The sequence below is a fragment of the Gracilinanus agilis genome, chromosome X (assembly GCF_016433145.1).
Source record: "Gracilinanus agilis isolate LMUSP501 chromosome X, AgileGrace, whole genome shotgun sequence".
In the NCBI taxonomy this organism is placed as follows: domain Eukaryota; kingdom Metazoa; phylum Chordata; class Mammalia; order Didelphimorphia; family Didelphidae; genus Gracilinanus; species Gracilinanus agilis.
This window is the reverse complement of record NC_058136.1, coordinates 58,723,927-58,736,691: the sequence shown is the minus strand read 5'-3', so window position 1 is coordinate 58,736,691 and position 12,765 is coordinate 58,723,927. Positions and strand designations below refer to the sequence as shown.

The window sequence follows — 12,765 nt, the reverse complement described above, 5'->3', positions numbered from 1 at the left end:
TTCCTTCCTTCCTTCCTTCCTTCCTTCCTTCCTGCCTTCCTTCCTTCCTGCCTTCCTCCCTTCCTCCCTTCCTCCCTCCCTTCCTTTCTCCCCTCCCCACACCATAGAAGGTATCATCCAGCAAAATATATAAATTATGTCTTTCATGTTTCCCTCCTCATTTCATTCTCTGGAGGTGAACATTCACAAGTTACTCTTCACATATTAAATCTGCGGCTCTGTATAACGTTCTCTTGGTTCTATTCTTCATTATCTCATGTAGTTCTTTCCAAGTTTAAAAAAATTAATCTGCCCATTGTTTCTTTCAGTGCAGCAGTATTCTGTCACAATTTGTTTAGCCATTCCCCAATTAATGGGCATCTCCTCAATTTCTAATTCTTTACCACCACAAAGAGAGCTGCTATGCTTATTTTAGAACATATGAATTCTTTTCCTTTTCCCCTGATCCCTTTGAGAAATAAACCCAGCAATGTCTAAGGATATACATAATTTTAAAGCTCTCTGGGCATAATTCCAAATTACTCTCCAAAATGGTTGCAGTTCACAGTTCCACCAATAGTGTATCAGTGTCCCCGTTTTCCATACGACCTCCAACATTTGTCATTTTGCCCATTTTAAATTTTAGCCAATCTGATGGGTGTGAGATAATATCTCAGAATTGTTTTGATCTGCACTTCCCTAATCGGTAGTGATTTAGAGCATTTTTTCATTTACCTATACTTGGTTTTGATTTCTTCATCTGAAAATGGTTCCTCTCTTTTGTCCATTCATCAATAGAAGGATGGCTCTTATTCCCATAAATTTGACAGAGTTCTCTATATGTTTACAGCGTGAGCCCTTTATCTGAGAGTTTATCTGAAACATTTCCCCCAGTTTTCTGCCTTCCTTTTAATCTTGGCAACATTTGTTTTATTTGTGCAAAAACGTTTCAATTTAATGTACTCAAAATTATTCATTTTACCTCTCATGAGGCTCTCTATCTCTTGTTTACTCATAAATTCCTCTCCTATCCATAAATCTGATAGGTAATATGTTTCCTGTTCTCCTAATTTGCTTACGATGTCTCCTTTTTTATCTAGATCTTGTATCCATTTTGATCTTATCTTAGTGAATGGTGTAAGATACTGGTCTGTAACTAGCTTTTGCTAATCTACTTTCCAGTCCTCCCAGCATTTTTAGCAAATAAAGATTTCTTATCTTAACAGCCTGGATCAATATATGTATTTTTTGTCAAATACAAGGTTCTTCTCACCATTTCAATCACATACCATAACTTATCCTGCCTTTCCCTAATTAATGGCATCTCCTTGACTCTCATTTCTTTGCCATCACAAAAAGAGCTATATCAGTATTTTTGAGCAAATAGGCCCTTTCCCCTTTTCTTTGATCTCTTTGAGGCACAGATTTAGTAGTTGCATTGCTGGTCAAAGGGTACGCACAGTTTTATAGCCCTTTGCCCATAGTTCCAAATCATTCTCCAGAATGGTTGGTTTGGTTCCCAACTCCACCAACAATGCATTGGTATCTGAATTTTTCCACATTCTCTCAAGCTTTTCTCATTTTTTGTCACATTAGCCAATCTGGTAGGTGTGAGGTGGTGTCTCATAGTTGTTTTATCAGAAATGATTTAGAACATTTTTTCATGGGACTATAGATGGCTTTGATTTCTCCTTTTGAAAATTACCTGTTCATATCCTTTGACCATTTATCAATAGGGGAATAATTCTTATTTTTTTCTAAATTTGGTTTAGGTTCCCTGTTTAGCTGAGAAATGAGGCCTTAATCAAAGAAACTTGGTATAAAATCCCCCCCCCCCCAGTTTTCAGTTTTCCATCTAATTTTGACTGCACTAATATTTGTACAAAGACTTTTTAAATTTCATGTAATCAAAATCAAGGATTTTATTTTCCTTGATCCTCTCAATCATAACTTTGGTCATAACTCTTCTCTTATCAATAAATCTCAGTGGATTGAGAGCTGGCCCTGGAGATGGGAGGTCCTAGGTTCAAATCTAGCATTAGATGCTTCCTACCTGGGTGACCCTGGGTAGGTCATTTAACCCCCATTGCCTAGCCCTTACCACTCTTCTGAGGTATTGATTCTAAGATGGAAGGTAAGGGTTTAAAAAGAAATCTCTGATGAGGTATGATGTTTTTCTTAACAAAATTTTCAATGTTCCTCTAATTTACTTCTGATATCAGCCTTTTTATCTAAGTCATTTATCCAATTTCATTCTCTTTATACTTGATTATGTGCGTTGCCTTGTAGGACTACTTCACTTTGAGGCCCCACGATTTAATGGACTCTTTCCCGACTGTTGGCCATCGAGGGTGTCCCCAATTTTTTACAGTTATGAATAGCCACGTTAAGACGTCAGTGTTACAGGCAGAGAGTAGAATTTGTCAGGGTGGAAAGACAGTGGCATCAGAAATGTAAAATTATATTGAAATCTGAGAAAAGGGATAAAACCCACATAAGTAAATCCTGGCAAAGCAGAGCTGCCAAGCAGTCTTGCCCCACGTGCCCCCATCCTCCTCCCAAGTCTCGTTATCCTCATATGGTCTAGCTGTGCCACTTGGTTTATTTCCTGCCTCTCTGTGAATTTAAATGTTGACCCTCTCAGTTCTTCCCTGCTCTTCCCAAGGCTGTTGCCAAGCCATCTGAGCTCAGTGGCCTGAGGTGCCATTGACAGAGCCTCATCCTTGACCAACCAAAGCAGCTCAGTGGAGAGAAATCAGAAGGGATGTGTGGGATTGACGTTAGACGGTAGAAAGAAATAATAGCTTTGTTTAGGACACGAAGAGAAACCTTCCCTGGTGCGAGGTCCCAGTCTATGAAAGTTAGAGGCCGTGCTTGTGGTGGCTCTTGAGTCTTTTCAGTCCTGTCTGACTCTTGGTGACTCTGTTTTGGGTCTCTCTCGGCAGAGTTCCCGAAGTGGTTTGCCATTTCCTTTTCCAGCTTGTTTTCCAGGTGTGGAAACTGAGGCAAAGAGGGTGAAGTGACTTTCCCCGGGACGCCCAGCTAGTAAATGTCTGAGGCCAGCTTTAAACTCATGCAGACGAGTCTTCTGACTCCAAGCCCCCTTCTCTAGCCACTTTGCCTCATAGAAGGTCTAGAAACCCATGTAGAAATCTGTAAAATGGTGAGGGAAGACCCAAGGGCAGCAGCCAGACTGTTGTGTGGCTCCCGTATCCTAATGCTTTGCTCTTTCTTTTTGTTTCAGCACCCTTCTTGAGCTGTTAAGATCAGTGGACTTATCATCACTGAGGCGCTTTTCTCCTGGCAAGCCAGAGATGTTCTCTGAGTTTTTGGATAAAGTGGTGGGGTTTGAAAAGTGAATGCCAGGCTCTCAGCATCTGTAGCCCACCCGTCTGAGAACCCATCCATACACACCTCTAGAAGCCTTCCTAGGAAATGCAGTGTCTTTAATGTATTTTTGCACTATGATTTGCCCTTAATAAATGTTCCACATGTTCTGGATGCATCAAAAGTTTCGTTCGTGAACATTTGTAAACGTTCGCTCACCAGTGATTGTTTTGACTAACTGTTCCTCTTTGGGATGTCTGTGGTGGCGGCCAGACACAGGTTTTGTCATGGCATCCCTTATGGCAACCTTGAAAGTCTTTTGGCTTTTGAGGAAAAGCCCTTTGAGTTTGACACTCGGTGCCCCCAGAGATGTCCAAGGAAGGGAAGTCCCCTCAAGTCACAAAGGGGCTCCCCTAACATGATGCATCTGCTTAACTGGATCCAGTACCTTCCAGCTGAGGCAGCTTCTGCCTGTCTTGGAAGCCTCTGCTGGACAGTTCAAGCAGACCTGCCAGTGCCACAGACCTTTTGAAATGCCAACACCCATGTTCTCGACCCTGGGAATGGGCCCGGCCCAAAGAGGGGGTCCCTCCTCCTGGTGTGTAGGATTGGGCAGAGGTGAGGTGTCCATGCGTGGCTGATGAGTGTTGTTAAGATTAAAAATAATAAAGGCTGCTATAATTATAGAAATTAGTATTTTAATTAAAGCCATGCTGATAGAGATAAAATCATTAGACCACGCGCTTGTAAGAATTCAAACTCCTGCCTTAGCCATTTTTACCTTTTGTACCTTCGTGCGCCTGCTAGCCAAAGAGGGCTTACTTTCAGATTTCCTCTCATTTAAACTGTCCTCTGCGTGGTGACACAGGCGTCCCCACGCCCAAAGAACCGGAAACAGAAACCCTTTGGACCACGGGAAATGTAGTTTGATAGTTCCCACGTGTCCATAGAAAAAAATATACATACTTTTAAATGGCATTTCCCAAATTTCAATTAACAGTGTGCAGTGTAAGGAGGAGCGAAATGGGGCCCTGGGGAGACACAGAGGGCTCTAGGAACATCTGAGGAAGGAGGTCCCACTTTGAGCCAGGGGAATGAGGGAAGGCGCCAGGAGGTGTGAAACCTGAGCTGAGCCAAGCCTTGAAGGGAGAGAAGGAATCTGCCAGGCAGGGCTATAGAGGGAGTGCATTCCAGGCATGGCATAGGGCATGCTGAGGAGCAAATGTAGCATGAGCAGATCAAATTACCTGGAGGCAGTGTGAGCCCCAGAAGGGTTTCAAAGATGAGCCTCCTGCGTGGGTACTGTAAGACTCGCCTTGTAGCAGAGAGGAACCAGGGAACACAATCAGCCTCGTGGGGTGGGATTGAGCTCCCCACACCGATTCTGATGTGGGGAAAGCCATCCACAGCAGTCTCTTCGTTGGAATCAATGGTATCCCCCCCCTCTCCTAGGGCAAGTGGAAACTGACCTTGCAGACCTCTCCTCCAGTTAGGTTTCTGTAGAGAGATGGGGCAACATGCCTGCCTAATCCCCACCAGCATAGGGGGCTTAGGGAGGCCTGGACTAAAGTCAAGTCTCCATTCCATACACTCATGGTGAGCAAGAGTAGAGCAGGTCATCAACATTTTAAAACATTTTCCTGGCAGCCTCTTCCCTAATACTTCATCACTGATTGACTTTCCCCATTAGGAGCCCATCGTGACCTACTGTGACCTTAGCGAGTTCCACAGTGCTGGTAGAATTGCTAGGGCAGAAAGCTCCTGTAATTGGGCCTGTGCTTTCTAGCCCTGTTTCAGGAAAAGTGCTGCAGTGAAAAATGGAAAGAATCAGTATTTCTGGGCCCTCCATGGATCCAGGCATTTTCCACTGCAGAAAGGTGGTGACGTGGAAATCAGGTGGGTTGTGCCCTTTGGCTTGGCCCTTTGATGGTATCCATCCATTCCCCCCACATACAGGGAAACAAAAACACCCCACCACACTGAAGTTTTAAAAGTCAAACTGTAAATGAATTGCTCAATTAATCTTTTCTTTCCATTTTTTTCTGCCATGGAAAATGGCCTCCCTTACAGTAGAAGGACACAACAAAAATGACAACCAAGAAATTGGCACCCAGCATGAGTACAGAGACAATAACTGAGGACATTGCTGTCCTGGCTGAGTTCAAGTCACCAGTCCCAGTTAATTGTACCCCAAAGGACCTGGCTGATAGTTTTGCTGGGCTACTAACAGTGATATCATGGAAAGTTGCTCCATGGATCCAACAAGATTTTAAGAAGGTAAATGCTTTCCTGCTTTTCCCCAAAGGGAAGAATATAGATTTTGTTGACTAAAGGCCAATGGGCTTGGCTTGGCTTCTTGGGAAGATTCAAGCCCGAATCATTAAAGAGATGATTGGTGAGCATTCAGACCAGGAAGCATTAATTGGAAGGAGCTCGCATTGCTTCCTAGACAGGATGACTAAATTCCTTGATGAGGACCATTCTATGGCTGTAATTTATCTCAATTTGGGCAAAGCTTTTGTTGGAGAGGCATCGATCAGATGATAATAATACAGATTCACTGTGGTTGGATGGTTGGATGTTCATGGTTCGGGATCAGTGTTCCAGGATATATCCAGAGTTAGTCCAGGAATAACTCGTCTTTAGTCCTTTGCTGTTTAAAAGTAATGGCTCCAAACATTGATAGCGTACTGAGCACATTTGCAGATGACGCTGTGCTGGGAGGGAAAGCTAACATGCTGAATGGCCGAGGCGGGATTCCAAAGAACATTGACAAGCAGGAATGGTGGTCTGAATATAGCAAGTTGCTATTCATTTGGGCTAAATAGACAGTTTTACACTCAAGTTCACACACAAAAATGTCACAAATATAAGATAGGGGAAATACGGCTCTGAAAAAGATGTGGGGGTTGTAGTAGATTGCAAGCTCAATATGAATCAGCAGTGCGATGTGGGAGCCAACCAGGACACCAACCCCAATGATTTATTATGCCATTTTTTTGTGTCGGGCACTGTGCTAAGAGATGACGATACAGTGGAATGCAAGAACACAGTCTCTGCCCTCAAGGAGCTTACAATCTAATGAGCGAGGAGCCATGCACACAAGCATGTATGTACAAGGTGTGTGTACACACACACACACACACACACACACACACACACACACACGATAGATGAATGGCAATCTAAGAAGGGAAGGCGCCAACATTAAGAGGAGTGAAAAAGTCTTTCTAAAAGGTGGGCTTTTAATTAGGACTTGAAGGAAGCCAGAAAAGCTGGGAGGTAGAGATGAGGAGGGAGGGAGTTCTAGGTATGTGGGCAACCGGTGAAAATAATTGGAGTCCAAAGAACTCAGTTTGAAAAATGCTCTCCACCTCCAAAGACAGAACTGATGAACACTGAGCGCAGATTGGAGCACCCCCTTTTTACTCTTTTCTTGCCTGTGTTTTCTTTCGCTGCATGGCTAATATGGAATTATGGTTTGCCTAATTGATATCAAGTTGTTTGCCTTCTCAAGGAGAAAAAAAGAGAATTTGGATCTCAAAAATTTTTCAACTGAGTGTTCAAAAAGTTTTTACACGTAATTGGGTAATATTTAATAAATAAATAAAAATGTATTTAAAAATACTTGGAGTCAGGACATGGAGAGTCTTGTGTGCGGAACTGCAAGAAGGCCACTGCATGAGTGCTTGATGGGGTGTAACAGATAAGAAGACTGGAAAGGGTAAGAAAGACTTTAAAAGCCAGTGGATTTTGTATTTGATCCTGGGTTAATAGGGAGCCACTGGAGTTCATTGAGCAGGGGAATGACGTAATAGTGCCTGTGTCTTAGGAAGATCACTACGAGAGCTGAGTGGAAGATGCACTGGATTGGGGAGAGACTTGAGGCAGACCAACGGGATGATTATTGCAGTAGCCCCAGTGTAAGGTGATGAGGGCCTGCATTAAGGTGGCAAGTATGTCAGAGGAAAAAACAGTAAAGAGTTATTGCAAGGTAGAATGGACCAGACTTGGCAAAAGATTGCGTGTGTGTGTGTGTGTGTGTGTGTGTGTGTGTGACAACAGAATGAGGAATTAGAGATGATGCCTAGGTTGGGAGCTGGGAGGCGGAAGGCTGGTGCCCTAAACAGTAGGAGGACATTTTGGAAGAGATAAAGGCTTGGGGAGAAAGAGGAGTCCCTTTGGGGCATGTTGGTTTAAGATGTCTACGAGACATTCAGGTTGAGAGGCCTACTAGGCAATTGTAAGTTTGAGTGCAAAGGTCAGAAGACAGGGGAGGGCTGGATGAATAGATCTGCGTGGAGATGAGAGTGGGTTCCGTGGGGGGGGGGGGGGGGGGGGGCGAGGACGTCTTTAAGGGAAATGAGAAAGAAAGAGAAGAGAAGATGGGCCAGGCCCTAATCTTAGGGTCTACCTCTGCTTAACTGGCACGATAGTGGGCATCACTGGATAAAGCAGGGATTTCTGGAAGATGACCATGCTTGTAGGCAGGAGGAAAGTGGCCAGGAGACAGGAAGAGAGAGTGGACATGGTAGAAGGAGAGAGCAGCCTGCCAGAGGTGATGGCATGGTATGGGATGAAATCGCTTGTGCAGCCATAAGGTTTCGCCTCTGCCCAGAGAAGGGCCACCTCTTCCCGTGTCACAGGCCCAAAGAGCACACAGAGGGGGTTTGCCATTTTTTTAACCGGATAATATCAGTGCAGAGAGCTCTGGGTAGGGAGCGCCCTCTACCAGTACTGATGGGCATCTGCTCTGCAGCCAGTAGTAATAGCAGCTTACCTCGGGCACCAAGGAATCAAACTACCTGTCTGGCACCACATACCATAAGTTGGGCAGAGGTGGGTGGTATAGCCAGGTCCTCCTGACCAGTCTTTGACTACTATGTCTTTCTCATATATTAAGGAAGTTATCCTTTATACATGTGCGTGTATATATATATGTATGCATACATGCATATACACATACACATGTACACATATGTTTGGAGAGAGAGAGAGAGGGAAGGAGGGAGGGAGAGAGATTCTTAGCTCAGTACTCTTCCTGCCACAGTGTAGAAATCTTGAAAGCTATTTAGCTATGACTTGCTTAGAATTGACTTTCTCTTGTCAGGATCCTGTTTGATCTGTGACTTGGGTCATCCTGCTCTGGGAGGAATTTCACACTTTTTTCCTTCAGTAATACTGGTTTCTATTCGGCTTTTATTAGCACCTAGTGGGTTTGGAACTGCAAGAGCTATTATCCCCAATTGATAGGTGGGAAAATGGAGATCCAGTGAGGTGACCTACCACAAGGCCCAGGAACAGTCGGTGGTCTATTCAGGACTCAAAGCCAGGGGAGGATTCCCAGACCAGAGCTCTTGCCACTGGACCACACTCCCTTTCCAAACCACTTCGAAGGCACAGAGTCACAATTTGGAATCCATGATGACCAGGGCATTCCTTCGGAATCTAGTATAACCCTGAAGCCAGGCCTGTAGCTTGATGGGCGTTAAATGAATGGGAAATGCAGAATGTTTCACCATAGACTGTCAGAGCTGAAAGCAGTGACTTTAGAAAGCGTTGTTCTTAGAGGGAAACTGAGGCCTGTCATAGTTAAGATTCAGAAGATAATATATGAAATCCAGAGCAATGGCCTAGATAGGAAGCAGGAAGAATCAGAACAAACTTAACTCTCTAATGTGTAACTTAAGCCGAGAGCAACCCATGAGGTTTTCTTGGATGGTGAGTTTCATACAAGTTGCCATTCTGTATTTGTGGAAGAAGTTTCCACACTGGGAGCTCCTGCAAATAATGGAAACACAATCAAAGTTTCAATATACTTTGTGGCCTCTCCTTTTACCCTAAAGGAAATCAGTCTTGTGATGAGTGCGGGTTATTGACTTCAATTCTGAAAATTCTCTTTGGACAGTATGGTCAGGGTGACAGCTAGATAGGAGAAGGGCAAAGGTATTCATTGAGTAGTCTTTCTGCCCCCAAGATGGAAGGGGCGAATTATTCTGAATAGAGATTGCAAAGAGAAATCAGAGATTCCTTTGTACAAATAGAAAATGGATGCAGAGCCCCACTCCCAACCCGCTGCCCCTTTCCAAAGAATGATTTCTAAAGTGCATACATTTCAGAGTGGACAGTCGGAGTCATTCTTCGCCTTGTGGAAACACAAATCCATGAAGGTCTGTGCTGGTGCCAGCCAGTCGCTCTATTTTGGGGGGCACAAATGGAGGAGCAGCCCTGAGGTGTCCGGGTGGCTCTCCTGGCTGTGCTCCTCAGGCCCCACCTCTCCTCTGTCTTCTTCAAAGGCTGGAGGTGGACCTGGGTGACTTGACCCTCTTCAGCCCGTAGGGTCAGTCCTCAGAGTGGGGCCATTGCCATTTTTCTTCTTTTCCTTGCTCCCAACCCCCCAGCCGCCGAGGTGAACGCGTAGTGATAACGGTCAGCTAAACCACTGGCCATCAGTTAGGAGTTTTCGTTCTTTTGCTGCAAGACCAGCTGGAGAAGAAACTTGAAAACCGTACTGTTTGGAGTCTGGCTTTCTCTTTGTAGGTGCGGGGAGCTGCTTGGAGGCCCTGGAAGAAGGGAAGCCTTTGGTGGTGGTTGTAAATGAAAAGCTGATGGACAATCACCAGTTAGAGCTGGCCAGACAGCTGCACAAAGAAGGCTATCTTTTCTATTGCTCGTGCAGGTAGGTGGCTGGCTGGCACGCGCTGCCTCTTTGGGGGCCTGTGGTCATTTGGCTGACCGCCCTCCACTGCCTCCTCCGGCTCCCTGAGCTCTTATCTTCCCCAGGCCCAAAGACCTCTCCATCCACCCCACCCACCAAGTATGCCCTCCAGCCCCGTGCCACTGGCATTCTTCAAAGTTGCCCCTGGGTGGCACCAGAGGTGGGCCTGGAGGCAGGGAGACCTGAGTTCAAATCCAACCTCAGACATTAGCTAGCTGAATGACTCTGGTCAAGTCCCTGAATGTCTGCCTGCCTCAGTTTCCTCAACTGTACAGTGTGGGATCCCCTGTCTTGGTGGGTGAGGAGCAAATGAGAGACTGAAGTGCTTAGTCTTGGCACCTGGCACACAGTAGGCACTAGCTATTTTTACTTTTATCTTTGGTGCTCTGGGTGCGTGTCTCTGGATTGGGACATGCGAGGCTATTTGGAAAGATGGCCAGGATGCTCATTTTAGTTGGGGCTTTTTGGCCTCCATTTGCCCCCTGGTGAACCCAAGTAAACGAGAACGTGTTTCTTGGTGTGTTAGAATGTTGGGCTGGCTCATCTGATCCTGCGGCATGGGCTCTTATTGAAATTGTGGGGCTGCTTAGAGAGATGGAGGACAAGCCAGTGGCTGTCACGGATGTAGTGGTGCTCAGAAGGCTCAGGTGACCCTCAGGACAGCCTGGGCTTCTGAGTGCTCCATTTGACAGAGGAGGATGCTGAGACCTGTCCAGGCCCCACAGCTAGTCAGTGCCTGAGGCTGGAAGTGGTCCCAGGCCTTCCTGATCCCAAGTCTCTTCCTCTGGGGTTCATGGCCCCCAGCCTCTGCTTAGGCTTCAGGGTGGAAGCCTAAACAAGGCCTTGATACCAGAATGTCCTCCTTTTCCCTCCCTGCTAGGAAACTGGCTGATTTCCCGAGGGCTAGACGAGAATTCATTCCTCGTGTGTTTTTTTAAAACCCTTACAGACAGAATGGCAAGGGCTGAGCAAACAAGGGTTAAGTGACTTGCCCAGGGTCACAAAGTTAAAAAGTATCTGGGGCCAGCTTGAACCCTGGTCTTCCCAACCCCCAGCCTGACGCTCTGTCCACTCTGCCACTTGCCCCTCGTGTTTTAAATAATCGTCTACTTTTGATTTTACTTTTTTGGCGACCCATCGCTCTTGAAAGCGTAACGGCTTAAGCTCTTATATCCACATTGTGAACTCAAACAACTTTGAAAGGCTAAAGAACTCTGAGCAAAGCAAGGATTGATGCTGATTCCAGGGGCCTCAGTGAAGAAGCAGCTTAGAGCAAGCTCCCCGCCCACCTCCAGACAGAGCATGCTGGGCACAGACTGTACAATGGGCCTGCAGGATTGAGGCTTACAGCCAATGCAGATGTGGGGGCATAGAGGATACAGGGGTTCCTTCCCCTTAACTATACCTGTTTGTCATGGAGGTGTTTGATTTTTTTCAGTGGGGAGGGGGGACGTGAGGACAGGTGGGGGTGGGAAAAAGTGATGCTTGACAATTGAAAAAAACCTGTTAAAAGCGCATGTGGGGAAAGTATTTCTTTTGCTCTCCCCAGTTGGAGACTCAGTGATTCTGTTAATGTGAGTCCTCTCCTGGCAGCCCCAAGAAGCCCCTCTTCGGCTTGGGAGAAGGTCTTCAGGAGCTCCTGTAGCCCACCTAAGGATGAGTCTCCATTTCTTTTGTGAATGCGCCCTGGTACAAGAGAGGGAGGGCTAGTCCATTGGCAGGCCTGTTCTCAAAGCCATTCTTCCTTGGTGGTTGAACTATTATCTGTGACAGTAAATCCAAGTCCCCTAATTTTAGGAGCCTTCCTGAAAGCCTTGGAGAAAACTGTCTCGAGTAAAAGACAGCCAGAGGCAGTTAGGTGGCTCAGTGGATTGAGAACCAGGCCTAGAGAGAGAGGAGGTGCTGAGTAGTTCAGATGTGAGACATCAGACAGACTTCCTGGCTGTGTGGCCCTGTGCAAGTCACTTAACCTTCATTACCCAGCCCTTACCACCCTTCTGCCTTAGACCTGATACACAATACTGATTCTAAGATGGAAGGGAAGGGTTAAAAAAAAGACAAGAAACCAAAAGGCAGCCATCATCCGTGTGACCAAACTGGGTTAGAAGGTGTTTAGACTTCTCGCTTCTAAGCTAAGCTTGGGGCATATGGGGAGTGAGGGGGCAGGGTGGAGGTAGAGAGAGGCTAAGGGAGGGCTCAGTGCTCCAGTTGGCATGGGGCAGGGCCCTCGGTGTCTACTTGTCGACAGATGGAGGGTCAAGTCTTTTGCAGAGACTAAGTTGGTCGTGGTCGATGGAGTGGGCCAGGACGGAGGGTGGCTTTGCCAGGCTGAGGGAGGCCAGGTCTGGAGGTGCCACGAAGCAGAGGAGGAGGCAGTGGGCCTGGAAGATCACTTGGTTGGTTAATCCTCACACAGAAATGGAGTGTGCTTTATAGATTAAGGGCAAACTCAGGCTGACATGATTCTATAAGAGGAAATTAACTGTCACCTTGCTCACTGATTTATGCAAGTCCACTCTGGCTCACGGGGAAGTCAGCTGCTTTGGGGCTTCACTCGCCATCCAAATGCAAACCCGAGGATTCCACCTCGGAACATTCAGAAGCCATCGAGCGAGTGAGCGAGCAAGCCAGGGAGCTGGGGTTGGAGAAAGCGAGGGGATTTCACTGATTTGCACAGTGAGTCTGTCTCCAGGACCCAGGCCATGGCTGCTGTCAGACTGCCCCAAGCTTCCCCAGCCCTT

At 46.2% G+C, this 12,765-nt stretch overlaps 1 protein-coding gene across 1 annotated transcript; it reads left to right on the top strand.

Moving 5' to 3' along the window:
* Window positions 1-9,821: 9,821 nt before the first annotated feature.
* On the top strand, window positions 9,822-11,669 carry LOC123253697 (UDP-N-acetylglucosamine transferase subunit ALG13 homolog; the record flags this gene model as incomplete). The annotated part of the gene is made up of 2 exons (XM_044682849.1): window positions 9,822-9,985; window positions 11,618-11,669. Coding segments are annotated over 2 exons (216 nt in total), but the record flags the coding sequence as incomplete, so codon positions are not given.
* Window positions 11,670-12,765: the final 1,096 nt, after the last annotated feature.